This window comes from Coffea arabica, chromosome 11c (genome assembly GCF_036785885.1).
Source record: "Coffea arabica cultivar ET-39 chromosome 11c, Coffea Arabica ET-39 HiFi, whole genome shotgun sequence".
Classification (NCBI taxonomy): domain Eukaryota; kingdom Viridiplantae; phylum Streptophyta; class Magnoliopsida; order Gentianales; family Rubiaceae; genus Coffea; species Coffea arabica.
This window is the reverse complement of record NC_092330.1, coordinates 11,202,189-11,219,341: the sequence shown is the minus strand read 5'-3', so window position 1 is coordinate 11,219,341 and position 17,153 is coordinate 11,202,189. Positions and strand designations below refer to the sequence as shown.

At 40.0% G+C, this 17,153-nt stretch overlaps 1 protein-coding gene across 1 annotated transcript; it reads left to right on the top strand.

The window, feature by feature from the left end:
- Positions 1–1,940: 1,940 nt before the first annotated feature.
- Positions 1,941–14,166, top strand: LOC140016474 (uncharacterized). Its single transcript, XM_072069999.1, has 4 exons — positions 1,941–3,303; positions 4,781–5,311; positions 5,361–5,884; positions 14,113–14,166. The coding sequence occupies exons 1-4, from the start codon at positions 1,941–1,943 to the stop codon at positions 14,164–14,166; spliced, it is 2,472 nt and encodes an 823-aa protein (XP_071926100.1).
- Positions 14,167–17,153: the final 2,987 nt, after the last annotated feature.

The following is a 17,153-nucleotide window of genomic DNA, read 5'->3' as shown; positions in this document are numbered from 1 at the left end:
ATGTGTAAACCCTAATTTGATTGCTTGGCTTGTAAGTTTGTATTAATGATGTATGTAATTATCTATCCGGATTGGTACGACTTTATACCTTGGTACGTAGCACGTGGGACGTTAAGAGCCTCAATTGGCTATTTCTATCACTACTATCTCTGAAGTTAATGTGGTTTTAGTGATGATATTATTCGGGGAAATTTGTTTTGTAATAGATTAGGTTTTTATTCGAAAGGATTTGGGTTAGAATGCTTGCGTGAGTCCTGGCGAGAGTTGGGCAGACGGCCCGCCAACCCTTTGGTTCGCCTTAGGGGGAAGTGGGTCGCCACAGGTGGTATCAGAGCCTAGGTTAGAAAAGTTATTTGAAAGACATATTAGGTGTGCTAGAAACCCTAATCCTCTCTAGGAATAAGAATTGAGACCATTAGAAATACCTTAAGTAATATACGATCCGGTTAGCTATTTAAGTTCTAACCTTTAAGTGTTGATTATTTTACAGGTATGGAGAACGGTAATGGGCATGCTAATGGTAGTAGCGAGGCTAATGGACATGTAGAGCCGCTAAGATCCATTTCCTATAGACCTCGAGGAGGAGGAGACCGAGTTAGATACTCACCAGCTGATAGGCACCCTAGGTGCCAGTGTAGGGCCACGTACGCGTATCCCAACGCGTTGGTGTTATCTCTTGATGATGAGCGCCGCCACTTGTGGGATGCTAACCACACCTTGACCCAGGATGTGTAGGAGCTGAGTATCATGGTGGATACCCAGTTCGATCGCATAGCCGATTTGGAGATTAGGCTAACTGCTGAGCATAATATGCTGGAGGCTGCTCATTTGGAGATAGAGCGACAGAGGTCTAGGGTGACCCGACTTGCTGAGGGGATCCGAGATAGGAGTGCTGGCATCAGGGCTGATGCTTCTATGCTTATGGATGAGGCCACTAGTTACCTTCAGGATAACGAACAGGCAGGCACGGAGGAGGATCCGGAGGAGGATCCAGAGGAGGATCCGGCTGAGGACGTTGCTCCTGATAGCCCTGCTGAGGGTTAGATTAGGATTGACTTGATAGTATTAGATAGGTAGGATCAGAACAGGGACATTAGCCAAGTCATCAAATTTTGTCTAGGTGAATGACTTGCTTCCGAGGCACCATATCCCTACCTTTTGTTTAAGGGATTATCTGTATGTATTCTTGCTAACTTATGTGCCTTACTTTTGGAAATGTTCCAACTTGTTAATTGTATGACTGTTCCACGGAAATATATGTTAAGTGTTTCATTTTCTTTTCCTCTATTTCCATGTTGGTTTTTAATCACAGAACGAATCATAAAAATTAAAAATATAAATAAAATTTTTGCCTAATTGTCTTACCCTTCAGTAATAGGCATAATTAGACCATGGATCGCCAAATGATAGGAAGGAGCCGTGGGCGACCCACTAGACAACACCCGGAATCGGGTGGTGATAGGGAACCCAAGGTCAATCAAGGCCAAGGGCAAGAGGGCGTGGCCGGAGACCGAGTGGCCACCGCAATTAACCGTATCACTAACGTCTTGGAGCGCTTGACTGAACATCAAGCCTCTGGGCCAGTGCACCGCCAAGGAGGCCCAGCCGATTCTGAGGATCGGGCACTGGAGAGGTTTCTGAAGTTTGGACCTCCTAAGTTCTACGGAGGACCCGAACCTGAGATAGCTGAGGGATGGTGGGAGAGAATCTCTGACATCTTCGCAGCTTTAAACTACACGGAAGAGCGGCAGGTAACTTTTGCTGCATTCTAGTTTGAGGGAGCTGCTCGCTCCTGGTGGAATCTGGTTAGGACTAACTGGGACAGGAATCATACTCCAAGGACTTGGACAAACTTCACAAGGGAGTTCAATGCCAAATTTCTTTCACCTCTCATCCAAGAAAAGAGGGAGGATGACTTCATAAAATGTAAGCAGGGGGCGATGAGTGTCGCCGAATATGAAGTCCAGTTCACCAAGCTATCCCGTTTTGCTTCTGAATTGGTAACCACGGAACAAAGGCGAGTCAGAAGGTTTGTGCAGGGTCTGAATGTGGAAGTACAGGAAGGGTTAACTGCAGTGAGGATAGATACTTTTGCAGATGCCGTCGAGAAAGCCCAGAGAGTTGAAGTAGCTAGAGCTCAAGTGAAATCTTTTCAGGCCAAGAAAAGATTTGCTCCTAGCAGTAGTCGGGAGCCGACGTATGGAAATGCTCCACCGGCCAAAGTGGGCCGAGGAACCAGTGGAGTGAATAGTCCTGGAGCACCACGAGGCGCCCAAGCAAGAGGAAACGGGGCCAGGAATGCAGGGGGACGAAATAATGGAACCAGAGTGGGACCGATTGGAAGGGGACAACCTAGGAATACCTCGCAAAGAGGTCGAGCAATAGTTCCCCAAGTGAATTGTGCATTTTGTAAGAAACCTGGCCATACTATAGATGGTTGCTGGAAGAAGCAAGGGAATTGTTTGAGATGCGGAAGTAGCGAGCACCAAATTGCTGGATGTCCAAAAATGCAGGAAGGGAGTACTCCAAACGCTAGACCAAACACTTCTGGAGGGAGCCGGCCAACAGTTCCTCCCAGGGTGTATGCTATAGATGACCAACCTGTACCTGATTTCTCGGAAGTCGTGGAAGGTACTCTCCCTATTTTTCATCGATTAGGTAAAGTGTTAATTGACCCTGGTGCAACTCATTCATTCGTAAATCCATCATTTATGTCGGGTATAGATGTGAGACCTGTTAGATTACCCTTCGATCTTGAAGTCAGGACACCTATGGGTAATAAGAAGATAATCTCTAGCTTAGCCTATAAGAATTGTGAATTCTGGATTGGAGAACGTAAAATGCTAGTGGATCTAATCAGTCTGGACATAAAGGGGTACGATGTTATCATAGGAATGGATTTCCTAGACCAGTATCATGCTAAGCTTGATTGCCGAGCGAAAGTGGTAGAATTCTGTATACCTGGAGAAGCAACTCTGAGGTTAGATGTAAAGGGTAGGTTAGCATCGTCTGCTATGATCTCAGGGATACGGGCAAGGAAAATGTTGTCAAAAGGAGCTCAAGGTTTCTTAGCCTTCTTGATTAATGCTCCCAGTGACCAAGTGAAGTTAGAAGATGTACCAGTGGTACGGGAATTTCCGGATGTTTTTCCTGAGGAGCTAAAGACTCTACCACCGGAAAGAGAAGTGGAATTTAGGATTGACTTGGTGCCTGGAACGGCTCCAATTTCTAAAACTCCGTACCGAATGGCTCCTGCCGAGCTAAAGGAGTTGAAAATTCAATTGCAAGACCTCTTGGAGAAAGGTTTTGTGAAGGAGAGTGATTCACCGTGGGGAGCACCCGTTCTATTTGTTAAGAAAAAGGACGGAAGCTTGAGGTTATGTATCGATTACCGAGGGTTAAATGAGGTTACAATTAAGAATAAATACCCTCTACCGTTGATAGATGGTTTGTTTGACCAGCTGCAAGGGTCAGTAGTTTTCTCTAAGCTGGATTTAAGGCAAGGGTATTATCAGTTAAAGATTAAGAAGGAGAATATACCCAAGACTGCTTTTAGTACGAGATATGGACATTTTGAGTTCGCAGTCATGCCTTTTGGTTTAACTAATGCACCAGCGGCATTCATGGATTTAATGCAGAGTCTTTAAGAAATATCTAGATCAGTTTGTAGTGATTTTCATCGATGATATCTTGATATACTCAAAGACTCGAGAGGAACATGTTAAGCACTTGGAGATAGTCTTGCAAATATTAAGGGAGCAGAAGCTGTATGCCAAATTCAGCAAGTGTGAGTTCTGGCTGGATGAAATATCTTTTCTAGGACATAAAGTTTCCAAGGAGGGAATTGCCGTGGATCCGGCAAAAGTTGAGGCCGTTATGAATTGGAAGCAGCCAGAAAGCCCAATTAAAATTAGAAGTTTCTTGGGATTAGCAGGGTATTATAGGCGATTTATCAAGGATTTTTCGAAAATTACTGGACCCATGACCGAGCTAACCAAGAAGGGGAATAGGTTCATTTGGACTCCGAAGTGCGAGTCAAGTTTTCAGGAATTAAAGAAGCGTTTAACATCCGCTCCTGTTTTGGTGTTACCTGATGGAGGCGAAGGTTATGCCGTGTACTCCGATGCTTCTGGAGAAGGTCTAGGATGTGTTTTAATGCAAAATGGTAAAGTGATTGCCTACGCTTCCAGGAGACTGAAGCCTCACGAACAAAACTACCCAACTCATGACCTAGAGTTAGCAGCAGTGATTTTCGCCTTAAAGAAATAGAGACACTACTTGTATGGCGTGACTTTTGAGGTTTATACGGACCATAAGAGCCTTAAGTATTTGTTCTCCCAGAAGGAATTAAATTTGAGACAAAGGCGATGGGTAGAATTTCTGGAAGATTATGACTGTTCAATTAACTACCACCCAGGAAAAGCTAATGTGGTAGCTGACGCTCTAAGTAGAAAGGCCCAAGTAGCAGGGTTAATGGTTAAAGAGTGGGACATGCTAGAAGAAATAAGTGGTTGGAACCCTCGTTTGGAGAAACTGAAGATATTACTTGGGAACTTATCGTTAAAATCGCCATTACTAGAGCATATTAAATAGGCACAGAAAACGGACCCTATGATTTAGAAGAATTTGGAGAAAGTGCAAAAAGGGGAAACCCTAGATTTTAAATTAGGGTCTGAAGGTGTATTGAGGTTCCGAAATCGAATTGTGATTCCGGCAGATGAAGAGATAAGAAAAGAAATTTTAGAAGAATCACATTGATCGAAGTATACCATACATCCAGGTGTGACCAAGATGTATCATGATGTGAAGGAATTATATTGGTGGGAAGGTTTGAAAAAGGACGTGGCAGAATTTGTTCAGAAATGCTTAATCTGCCAACAAGTAAAAGCTGAGCATCAGAAGCCCTCTGGTTTATTGCAACCGTTAGAAATCCCTGAATGGAAATGGGAACATATCACAATGGATTTTGTAATGGGATTGCCTAGAAGCCAAAAAGGATTTGATGCAATTTGGGTAATAGTTGACCGACTCACTAAATCTGCACATTTCCTACCCGTAAGCATGAGCTTTTCTTTGGAAAAATTGGTCAAGTTGTACACAGAAGAGATCCTAAGATTACATGGTATTCCTGTGAGTATCGTGTATGATCGAGACCCAAGATTTGTCTCGCGTTTTTGGCAGAAATTTCAGGAGTCTTTGGGGACCAAGTTGAAATTTAGTACTGCTTACCATCCCCAAACTGACGGGCAGCCGGAAAGAATAATTCAAACTTTGGAGGATCTGCTGAGGTCGTGTATATTGGATTTTGGAGGTAAATGGAGTAATTATATGACCTTAGTAGAATTTGCATATAACAACAGTTATCAAGCCTCAATTCAAATGGCACCTTATGAAGCTTTTGTATGGGAGGAGGTGTCGATCTCCCATTCATTGGGATGAAATAGGAGAAAAGAAGATTGTAGATCCAACAGCGATACCTTGGATAGAAGAGGCCCAGGAGAAAGTGAAACTAATTAGAGAAAGGCTTCAAACCGCTCAGAATAGACAAAAGAGCTACACCGACATAAGGAGAAAAGATTTGGAATTCGAAATAGGAGACAAGGTTTTCCTAAGAATTAAACCCTTGAAGGGCGGAGTAGTATCTAAGAGGGGTAAGAAGGTAAAGCCAAGGTATATCGGACCTTTCAAAATTTTGAAGCGAGTTGGGAATGTAGCATATCAGCTGAAATTACCCGCAAGCATGGCTAAGGTTCACGATGTATTTCACGTTTCCATGCTTAAGAAATATTATTCCAACCCAAGTCATGTGTTGCCACTGGAAGGAATTGAGGTGGATGAGACGTTAACGTATGAAGAAGGACCAGTCAAGATTTTGGAAAGAGAAGTAAAGGAACTGAGAAATAAGAAAATTCCTCTAGTAAAGATTCTATGGAAAAATCATGGACTTGAGGAAGCAACTTGGGAATTGGAGGAAGAAATGCAGAAAAAGTACCCTGTTTTATTTCCTTTGAAAGTGTGAATTTTGAGGACAAAATTCTTTGTAAGGAGGGGAGGATGTGAGAACCCTGAAAATAGATATATAAGCCAGTGCATATTTCATTTGCATCTCTTTTATTTTTTAATAATTTCTAGCATTACTTTTACTTGTTCGCAATTAAGTACGTAAAAATAGGTTTATGTGAAAAATAACATAAATTTTCCTACCTTACGAAATTTCTTGGTTTTGTTAGACTAAATTAATATCTTTAGGGTTAGATTAATTTTTCGCCTTAACATAATATGTTGGAATACTTAAATTCCTTTATGCTAAATTAATGATACTTGAGTCGATAGCCTTACTATCTTAAAATAAATTATTTAAATTCCAATGATTAATTCCTATTAGTTGCTAATGTTAAATGTTAATAAGAATTTTCGCGTTAAGATGAAAAGCAATGAATTTTAGATAAATATGATTTTAATATATTAAACATGCTTAAGGCGTGAAAATTCGATAAATATATCCTTATCTTTCTTTGTTTTCAAATAAGTGCGTAAAAATAATTTTTATGTGCAAATTGACACCCTTGGATTAAATTATTATTCCACTTGACTTTATATTATTAAATCGATAAATTTCGAGTTAGACTAACTCTATTCCTTGAGAAATAATAATTGGAAATTCTAATAACTAAATCGCTAAATAATATAAGAATTACTAGGAACCTTAATATTCAAGTTTAATCGATAATTATTCGATAAAAATGGTTTAGGTATATTAGGGTATAATTAGGCGTTCAAATCACACTTGGGGATAATTTTTAGAATTAAGTTGGAATTGAGAGATTAAGTTGAGGTTAGGGAGCAAAGTGAAAAGACTAAAATGCCCTTACAATTCCATGCAAATCAAACGAAACCTCTGATCGCAAGTTAAATCACTGCAACTATCACCAATTCTATACGCAATCGATTCTTACACGAAACCTCTGCTCCTTAAACCACGGCACCACAATAACATTCTCTCTATTTCACCTCTAAAACCACAATTCCAATTCCTTCTCTGCACAAACAAACCGCAAACCATTTCCTTCCTTCTTAATACCGAGATACCGCCCTTCACTATCTCATTTTCTCTGCAAAACTTCACCGCAGCCTCTACTCTCCCTCACCATAACTACACCTCACCTCTTCCTCTGCCTTAGACCGAGAGCAAGAGGGAGTGAGAGCTGTAGCCTCGGTTCCATCGACAAGAGTGAGCAAGAGGGAGCCGAGCTTCTTGTTTCTTTTCTTTCTGTCCGTAACTTAGAGAGGGAAGAGAGTGACTTGCGATCCATTCTGCCTTCCATCCGTGAGCTGGTGAAGAGCTTGAGACCAAATTTCCTTCATCTAGCCGCAAGCCAGAGCAAGGGAGAGAGAGAAAGATAGCGGTCTGCCATTTCTGGGCTGTTGAAGGGAGGAAAATTATTTCTGCTGCCAGCCGTGTGTGTGAACTCCAGGTTGAGGTAATATCTGGACTTGAACTAGTTGATTATGGGTAGATGAGGCTGTTTAGAGGCATGCATGTGAGAGTTGTATGTTTGGATAAAGGATTAAGTTACCAGAAATTGGTTTGAAAAAAATTGGTACTACCGTGAGCTTGAGCTGCGAATTTGCAGCCTTAATTCGTTAATTTTGGGATGATCAGAGTTTGTAATTGTGTTTAACCACCTGAAAACAAGATGATAAAGTCATGCATGAAGTTAACTAGCCTGGATTACGCTAGAAAATAAAAATGAAACAGAATCTGCTACATGCAAGCTCATCCGAGAGTAGTTGCACAAAATTCTGGAGTTATGGATGAATATTGTTGTTGCCAAACTGATTTCTGGTCTGGAAATGATAGCTAATTAATTCAGCAGTTGTACGTGTGAGATTTAAGTGCAAAATACAAGGTTTAGCCGAAGAAAAAAATTGGATTGTGACTAAGCAAATGCTGGAAGAGTTTCTGATTTTGCCGAGAGTTAATTAGGAATGATGCAACCTTACTTGGTTAATCTGGATGTTCTGAGCTTATAACCATACTTAGATAGTTAATCACAAGTTAATTAGGCTCTGCATGTAGTTAATAAGTTAGTTAAACCAGAAAAATAAAATAAAAATGCAATCTGCCTATGCATGTTCATCCAAGCCAAGCAGGAAAATTTTTAGAAAATTTTGATGTTAATGGTTGTTGTTTGAACTCGATTTCTGAACTGGAAATGTTTATTTTCTAGCTAAGTAATTGCATGAGGAAGTTGAGAGTTTAAAAGCATGTTTAAATCCAGAAAATAAAATGAAACCAGAACGTTCCTTCATGCATGTTCATCCGTGGCTGATGGACAGATTTTTTGAATTTTCTGGATGATTTTAGTTGTTGTGTGAATCTAGTTATCAAGTGGAAATCTTTAATAACTAGCTAAGTGTTTAAATGCTGAATTCGAGTACCTAACACCATGTTTAAACCAAGGAAAAATTTGATCTAAAGTATATTAGTTGCTGGAATTTCTTATGTGATAGTCAAAGGTTGAGCTGGAATCTCAGCTTGGTTTTAAATTTTTCCTTGAAACATGATGGATGGAAATGCCTGGAATATGTTGTCTTGGAGTTCTATAAGAAATGTATGGATGGTTGAATAAAAACATTTTGGTGTTAAAAGAGAAAAAGGAGTTTTCACAAGTGAAAAATGAAATTTCAGATTTACGGATGTCCCTGACCAGTCTCAGTGAAATGTTTATATCTTGGTGTAGGAAAATCCGTTTAAGGTACCGTCAGTGGCATTTGAAATTAGAATCATAGGCCTTTGTTCTGTAGAAATTTCATATTTTTCCTCCATGGGTACTGCGGTCTGTGAATCCTCAAAGTAGACTATTCTGTATTAAGGTCCTGTTTCTTCATGAAACTGAATTTTTACTTGGATTGAACTTTTAGCTTATTTGCGGTTTGAATCCCTGATTGAACTGTGGTTGGAAGTGATTGTTGTTGTCAAGGGCTAAGGATTGATGAAACCCTTGGCCATTTGAATGATTTTATAAATATTAAAAAGTGATGGTGTGACAGCCCCACCTTCCCCTAAGGCGAACCAAAGGGGTTAGCGGACTGCCTGCCCAGCTCTCGCCAGGACTAACGGTACAGTTTACGTCGGTCTATTACGTTCCGGAACATAACAATGCGCGCAACAAGTCACAATCGCAAAATAAAAAAAAACGAAAGTTGAAGCCGAAGTGAACAGTAGAAGACACGTCAGAATCCGGCCGGAATCTGGCCGGATTAACGGCCGGATTCTCGGCCGGATACAAGGCCGAGAGCAAAACCAAGAAATTCAATTTTCCCTCGCAATCCGGCCGGCAATCCGGCCAAGATTCCGGCCGGATTCCAGGCCGAATGCAACTGGCCGGATTTCCAATTTTTCTCAGGCAATCCGGCCTTCAATCCGGCCAGTTTCTGGCCGGATTCGACACTGTTCATCCACGCCAAATTTTTTCCTTTTTCGTTTGAAATCGCATTGATCCGAAATCCATCCAAAGATTTACCAAACATATATATATACATCAATTCAACATTTACAAGCCAAAACGGCTTACCAAAATCATTCACTAAGGAAGTACACATTCGATTTGCCTATCAAAAGGAAATGAACCCGTTATACATTAGGGTTTCACTTCAAGAGCAATACAAAAGACTTTTACATGCTCAATTCGGCAATTGACTAACCAATCCATTCTCAAAAGTAATTATCGCCCTGTAAGGAAAACAAATAACACGGAATGAGCTAAAGCCCAGTGGTATACCACCCAATAAGCAATCAAAGTCATATAAGAATGAACTTTCATTTAAAGTGCACAAATAAGCAATGAAGCAAAACGGTAAAAGGATACGGTCGGCTCTTAAGAGCCCATTTCCACGCTAGCAATCTTGATCCAACCTCATTGACTCTCCGTCAATGTTAAAAGTACCAAACCGTAGACCACCCTTTACTTCCAATCCTTCCACCTAACATACCCCAACCGGGCCCGCACTTCATTTCAGTAGTTTTTGGTAATACACGAGTTTACCGGAACCAAGGGTCTCATTACCACAAGGTTCCCCAGTACAGTTCCCGTGGCAATTCAATCTTCACGACCAAGCCCTCGCCGGCTCGATTCGATTGACTACCAAACGGGGTTGAGCTCAGTAATGCAGTAAGGCCGTTGGACATCGTCCAAACGACATCAATTCAGTTTCCATGAAATGGAATTTACCAACCAATATATCAAGTTCAATAATGCAATAAAACGGTAGCCATTCAATGACAATATCAAAAGAGGTGAGGGCGGTCAAGTACACCCTCACCTTAATCAATTCCAATATGCAAGTAAGCCTTCAAGGCTTCACATAAGCATTTAGCAAAGCCACATAGTAACCATTTAGTGAGTAGTATACTCACCAAGTGAGAAAGTGGTGTTTCATACACCGTGGTCACCAAGACGTCGTGAGCTACCGTCACGCCCTAAAACATGTAACACAAACAATGAGACTCGAGAACGAGTCACCAAACAATGCTAAACACAACCCCAATAGGGTTTCATATGCATAAATGAACACGATAGCAAACCAGAAATTAAAATTAGCAATAGTCTTGGCCCCGATTAGGAAAAACTGTTTTACACTTATTATGCGGTAATGGCGTCAATTTCACTACGGTTATCGGATGGGGGTGTAAGACCCACCGTTTCGAAGCCAAGAAACAGGGTTACAACATTGTAGAAGGTCATTCAATCCAGTTCCTAACACAACTAGGTCAAATATACGAAATACTATACCAGAATCCCCAAAACAGGTTTGCAAAACGCAGAAAACTGTAATTGGTATATCTCAGTCCATACATGTCCAATTGCCGAAATTCCAAAGGCATATGTTAGCTAAGACATTCAGCTACATTTTATCAGAAGACACCAACTTCAAAATCCAAACCAATTCCAGTCAAAAAGGCCAATTACTATCGCAGTTATCACATTCTGCTCCATGCAGAACAGCTACAGTAGAAACGGCATAACTCACTCCACACTCATCCAAATGACCTGAAGTTTTACAGTCACCTTAAACACATCAATACCTACAACTTTCATGTTTTGAGCAAAGTCCAATTCGGCCTCCAACTCAGTGATCTAAAACCGGACAGAAATGGGATTCTATGAACCCTAACTTTTCAATTTTCACACCAAATCCAAAATTGATTGCATTTTCCTATCCAATACACCTCACAGAGTCATTATCAACCATTACAATTCATCATACAAGGCCACAACATCCCATTCATATTAAACCAGAAAAATTCCCAATAAAATAAAAACTTCTCCAAAACAAGCCAAATCAAGAAACAAATCATATATTCCTTCACTCATGCCACCATTAAGCATAATATAACCATCATTAGGTATAGGGGAGAGGTTGTAGCATCACTTACCAAGAAACAAGAGAGAGGAGGATGTTGGACACCTTAAACCTTCAAACAAGCTTCACTAAAGCACTCACTATCACTAAAAGGTAAGATTTTATGGAGCAAAAACTAAGTTAAACACTTGATTTGGTGGATTTGGACTTGTTAGAAGCTTGAATGTTGAAGAGTTTTGTCTTCCTTGGAGCTTGAGAGGGCCGGCTATGGTGGAGAGAAAATGAGGGAATTTTAATGAATTTTTGAAGATATTTACTAATTGGGTCAAAAGTCAAAAATTTGTCAAAAGGTAAATAGTGTTTCTTAAGTCATAACCAATGAGAAAGTGACATGTGGCATCTCATTAAATGCCTTCCTATCTTTCTTTTCTCTCTCACATCAATCACTTCACACACTCTACTTATCACTTAACACCCGATAAATTTTACACAGTATCTGAAACTTAACCTTATTGGCCGAATTTTTCCGAACTTTTTGCACTAGTGGGTCCCACGTCCACTATTTACTCTTAATTTTCTAAAAATTCTCCAATACTAGAAAAATCATCTTAAAACTATAATTGCTCATAAAATCCACTAAGAAAATATTTCTAAGCCAGAAAATGCAGAAAACATGCAAGTAAGGGGAAATAAACCCTAGGGAAAATATTAGGGTTTTACGGGTTCTCACACTCTCCCCCCCTTAAAAGAATTTCGCCCTCGAAATTTCTCACCTTAATTCTCGAAAAGGTTTGGGTATTTATCTCGCATTTCCTCTTCCATCTCCCAGGTAGCTTCCTCCACTCCGTGGTTTCTCCATAGCACTTTCACTAGTGGAATCTTCTTGTTTCGGAGCTCTTTGACTTTTCGATCGAGTACTTGAACCGGTTTCTCTTCATAGGCAAGCGATTCATCTACTTCGATCTCTTCCGGTTGCAATACATGGGATGGATCAGGATGGTACTTCTTTAGCATCGAGACGTGGAATACATCATGGATTCGAGAAAGACTAGACGGTAGTTCCAATCGATACGCGACCGCTCCAACCCTCTGAAGGATCTTGTAGGGTCCGACGTACCGCGGTTGAAGCTTCTTTCCTTTCCCCGCTGTAAGACTTCATAAGGGTGTGATTTTGAGAAATACATGGTCTCCAACTTCAAATTCCAAATCTTTTCTTCGATTATCCACGTAGCTCTTTTGTCGACTCTGAGCTGTTTGAAGTCGTTGCCGAATCAACTTGACCTTTTCCTGAGCCTCTTCCATCCATGGAATGGTTGCCGGGTCTAGCGCTTTCTTTTCACCAACTTCATCCCAGTAAATCGGTGAGCGGCACTTGCGTCCGTAAAGAGCCTCGTACGGAGCCATTTGAATCGACGAATGGAAGCTATTGTTGTACGCAAACTCTACTAAAGTCATGTGCTGATCCCAGTTGCCTCCAAAGTCCAGAATGCACATTCGTAGCATGTCCTCGAGAGTTTGAATTGTCCGTTCTGACTGGCCATCCGTCTGAGGATGATAGGTAGTGCTCAAATTGAGTTTAGTCCCCAAGGTTTCTTGGAATTTCTGCCAAAATCGTGATACAAACCGTGGATCCCGATCGGAGACGATGCTCACAGGCACTCCGTGTAGTCTTACAACCTCATCCATGTACAGCCGAGCCAACTTGTCCATTGAATATTTCATGTTTACCGGCAAGAAATGGGCCGACTTGGTTAATCGATCAACGATCACCCAAACGGCATCGTGTCCCCTTTGCGTCCTCGGTAAACCGGAAACGAAGTCCATTGTGATGTTTTCCCACTTCCACTCGGGTATCTCCAAGGGTTGTAATAGACCCGATGGTTTTTGATGCTCTGCCTTCACTTGCTGGCAAATAAGACATTTCTGCACGTATTGAGCTATTTCCCTCTTCATATTATCCCACCAATAGGTCCCTTTCAGGTCTTGATACATCTTGCTGCTACCCGGATGGATTGTATACTTGGACCGATGAGCTTCCTCCAGAATTTCCTCTTTCAACACCTCTTCCTTCGGTACTACGATTCGGTTCCGATACTTCAAAAGACCCTCAGGACTCAAATTGAAGTCCGTTGTTTCTCCCTTTTCCAATTTCTCTCTCCACTTCCGTACCATCAAATCCTCGCTTTGCGCCTCTTTTATACGTTCCAGTAGAGTGGAGGTAACCCTAACATTGCCAAATATCACCTTATGGCTCCCTAGACAGGGTTTCCACTCACACACGTATTCTAGCAAATCCCACTCCTTAATCATTAGTCCCGCTACTTGCACCTTACGACTCAAGGCATCTGCTACCACATTTGCCTTTCCCGGATGGTAATTGATCGTACAGTCGTAATTGTCTCCTAGCACCTTGTAAAATAATAATACTTAGCACAAAAATCACTTAATCACCAAAATTTTATCGCACTAGCGGGTCCCACGTCCATAACGCACTTCAAATTTTACCCGAACTAACTTATACTAGAAAAATGGTTGGAAAAACTATATTCACTTATAAAATGTTTAGAAAATTAATGTAGTAAAATAAAATAAGGAAAATACATGAAAAGGAATAGAATTAAATGGTATAAATTAAGAAAAATTTTACGGGCCCTCACAAAAATGATGATAGGTAGAAGAAAATTCTTCATATGAAAAGAAGTTTGTAATTTTTCCTTTAAAATTATCTTCAATTTTGGTTTTCAGAATAGTGTTGATAATATCAGGGTTCAACTCTATATCAACAGAATTGACATATGAGACTAGATCAGTGTGTGATCTACCCTTCCTAAAGTTGGCAAAGAATTGGTAAAGGAAATTCACATAAAGGATCCGAATATCCACATAAAAGAAATTCATGATACTTAGGATACCATAAGCCAAAATTCAAAGTTCCTTTTAGGTATCTAAGAATTCTTTTTACAGCATTCAAGTGAGATTTCTTTGGACAAGACTGAAAACGAGCACACAAGCACACAAGAAACATGATATCAGGTCTACTAGCAGTTAAGTAAAACAAACTGCCAATCATACCACTATACTTCTTTTCTTCAACTTTTGTACCTTCTTCATTCTTGTCAAGTTTAGTAGATGTGCACATAGGTGTTCCAACTTGTTTTGAATCTTCCATTCCAAATTTTTTGAGCAACTCCTTGGTGTATTTTGCTTGATTAATGAACATTCCTTCTCGGGTTTGAACCACTTGGAGCCCAAGAAAGAAATTTAATTCTCCCATCATGCTCATCTCAAACTCTTTTTGCATAATTGTGGAAAAATGCTTGCACAAGCTCTCATTAGTAGCACCAAATATAATATCATCCACATATATTTGCACAATTAAAAGATCACTTGAACTATGTTTAGTGAAAAGAGTGGTATCAATAATGCCTCTTTTAAAACTATTTTCAATCAAAAATTCACTAAAACACTCATACCATGCTCTTGGAGCTTGTTTCAATCCATACAAAGTTTTTGAGAGTTTAAACACATGATTTGGATAAGTCTTATTTTTCAAAGTCAGGAGGTTGATCAACATATATTTCTTGATTAATAAAGCCATTTAAGAAAGCACTTTTAATATCCATTTGAAATGGTTTAAAATTCTTGAAACATGCAAAGGCCAAAAACATCCTAATTGATTCTAGCCTAGCTACGGCTGCAAATGATTCATCAAAATCTATTTCTTCTTTTTGAGCATATCTCTTAGCTACAAGTCTGGTCTTGTTTCTTATTACGTCACCTTTGTCATTCAATTTGTTTCTAAACACCCATTTTGTGCCAATGGCAGAATGATCTTGAGGTCTATCAACCAATGTCCAGACCTTATTCCTTTCAAACTGACTTAATTTGTGACAGCCCCACCTTCCCCTAAGGCGAACCAAAGGGTTCGGCGGACCGCCTACCCAACTCTCGCCGGGACTCAGTCATTCACTACAGTTCTCAGTTAAATTGCAATATAAATCTCAAATATACATCAAATGTTCAACAAATTTACATACACTACAAACTAAAACCTCAAGCGATACAAGCAATACTAATTTTTCTAATAAAACAAAGGTCCTCAGTTCTCCCATAAGTACAAGTACAAGTACAATCGCAGTCTCAAATATTACACAAGACAAAACTAAAACTCCAACTGTACAGGAGATCAACCAACCATTCACACGGAGAACTTTAATGCAAATGCTCCCTTCACCTCGAGCCCTATGGAGGGGAATAAAATAGTTTTGGGGTAAGTTAGAAGCTCAGCGAGTAACCAGTAAAATTAGTAATCAAATCAGTGTCACAATAATTCATTTCAATGATGTCATGAATCAGTAATCAAATGTACTTTTAATGCTCTCGTGAGTAAGAGAAATCATGGTACTTAGACGTCTAACGCTCAAATAGATCAGTTAACAGTGAAACAGTGATAGGGAGCCCTTTGGTGCTCCAGATGAACACTAAACAATGGTGGAGACGATGGTTCTAAGCGCAAGACTTCCCAAGAACTCATTGAAGCCAAATCATGTCATGAACTCACATGCAAGCACACATGATATGCAATCGACTAAATAAAGCAAGAAATGATTCATAAGTAGCTTTGGAAGTAGTTTGAGGTCACTCACCAACCACGGCTCATAATCCTTTTCCATTATAGACAATTTCGTGGATTGAAGTCAAGCCCTTCAACTCAAATTCAAAGCAGCCAAACATCTCAAAGATCGGACAACATTTCCCCTTAAATTCTTCATTTCCATCGCACAATAACAACATCAAATTACATCCTACCAACCACAATTGCACATACGATTCGTAAACAATAAAACACATCCAATTAGGGCCACCATACACTTTAATCAAAGCCAATTGGAAGCTTAAGAGCCAACCCTAAGAAAACCCCCAAATTAAACCCTAAAATCGGAATTTCCGTACAAACCAGAAATTTTCCGCAAACAATCGTAATTAACGCACAAAAGCTCCATTTAACACCATTTCGAGCTATCAATCCAAGGCCAACCCATGATTATCATATAAAATCAGAAAATCCACTAATAAATAAGAAATTCACCATAAACTCCTTCAATCCATGAAATCTTCCACAAAACAACATATTTAACCACTACAAAGCACTAATATACCATTATTAAAACAAAAAGGGAACTTTCTTAGCAACTCACCTTATAACTCAAGAAATATAGCACCTTAAAACTTCCTTTTCAAAAATCACTCCGTCAAAAGCTTTAAACCTCCTTAGTATGCCCTTGTATGGTGTAGATTGAAAATCTAATGGTGAAATCTCAAGATTTTTGGTAAAGATTGAAGCTAGGAAACAAAATGGAGAACTTTCTCTATTCCTCTCTATGATGCACGGCTGAGCAAGGGAAGGAAATGGAGATATTTTGGGCCAAAAGCTATATGAAAAGGAAGGAAACAGGCAGTCAAAGTTGGCGGCCACCTGTGCCACGTCATAATCTTGCCGGATTCAGGCCAGAGACGAAATCAAATTTTTTCAAAACCTTCAAGCAATCCGGCCAAAAACTGGCCGGGTTTGCGTTCAGATTTGGTCCAGAACCTTTCCACCAAAAGTTTTGCTTTCCATGTTCAAACGTTGCGCTCCTCCATTCTTCCAACAGAGATATATATTGATATATATAATCTTACACTATTCCACCTGATATACACAATCACACGTTCATCTATATAGAATGAGAACCCTTCTTCTTTAAGGGCGTCACAAACTCCCCCACTTAAAAGAATGTCATTCT

Excerpts from the sequence above, each read along its gene's own strand:
- LOC140016474 (XM_072069999.1), top strand. The coding sequence starts at position 1,941 with ATGAGTGTCGCCGAATATGAAGTCCAGTTCACCAAGCTATCCCGTTTT. Across the intron at positions 3,304-4,780 it reads GCAAGACCTCTTGGAGAAAG|GTGTGACCAAGATGTATCAT; the intron begins GTTTTGTGAAGG and ends CCATACATCCAG. Across the intron at positions 5,885-14,112 it reads TCAAGATTTTGGAAAGAGAA|AATAGTGTTGATAATATCAG; the intron begins GTAAAGGAACTG and ends TTTGGTTTTCAG.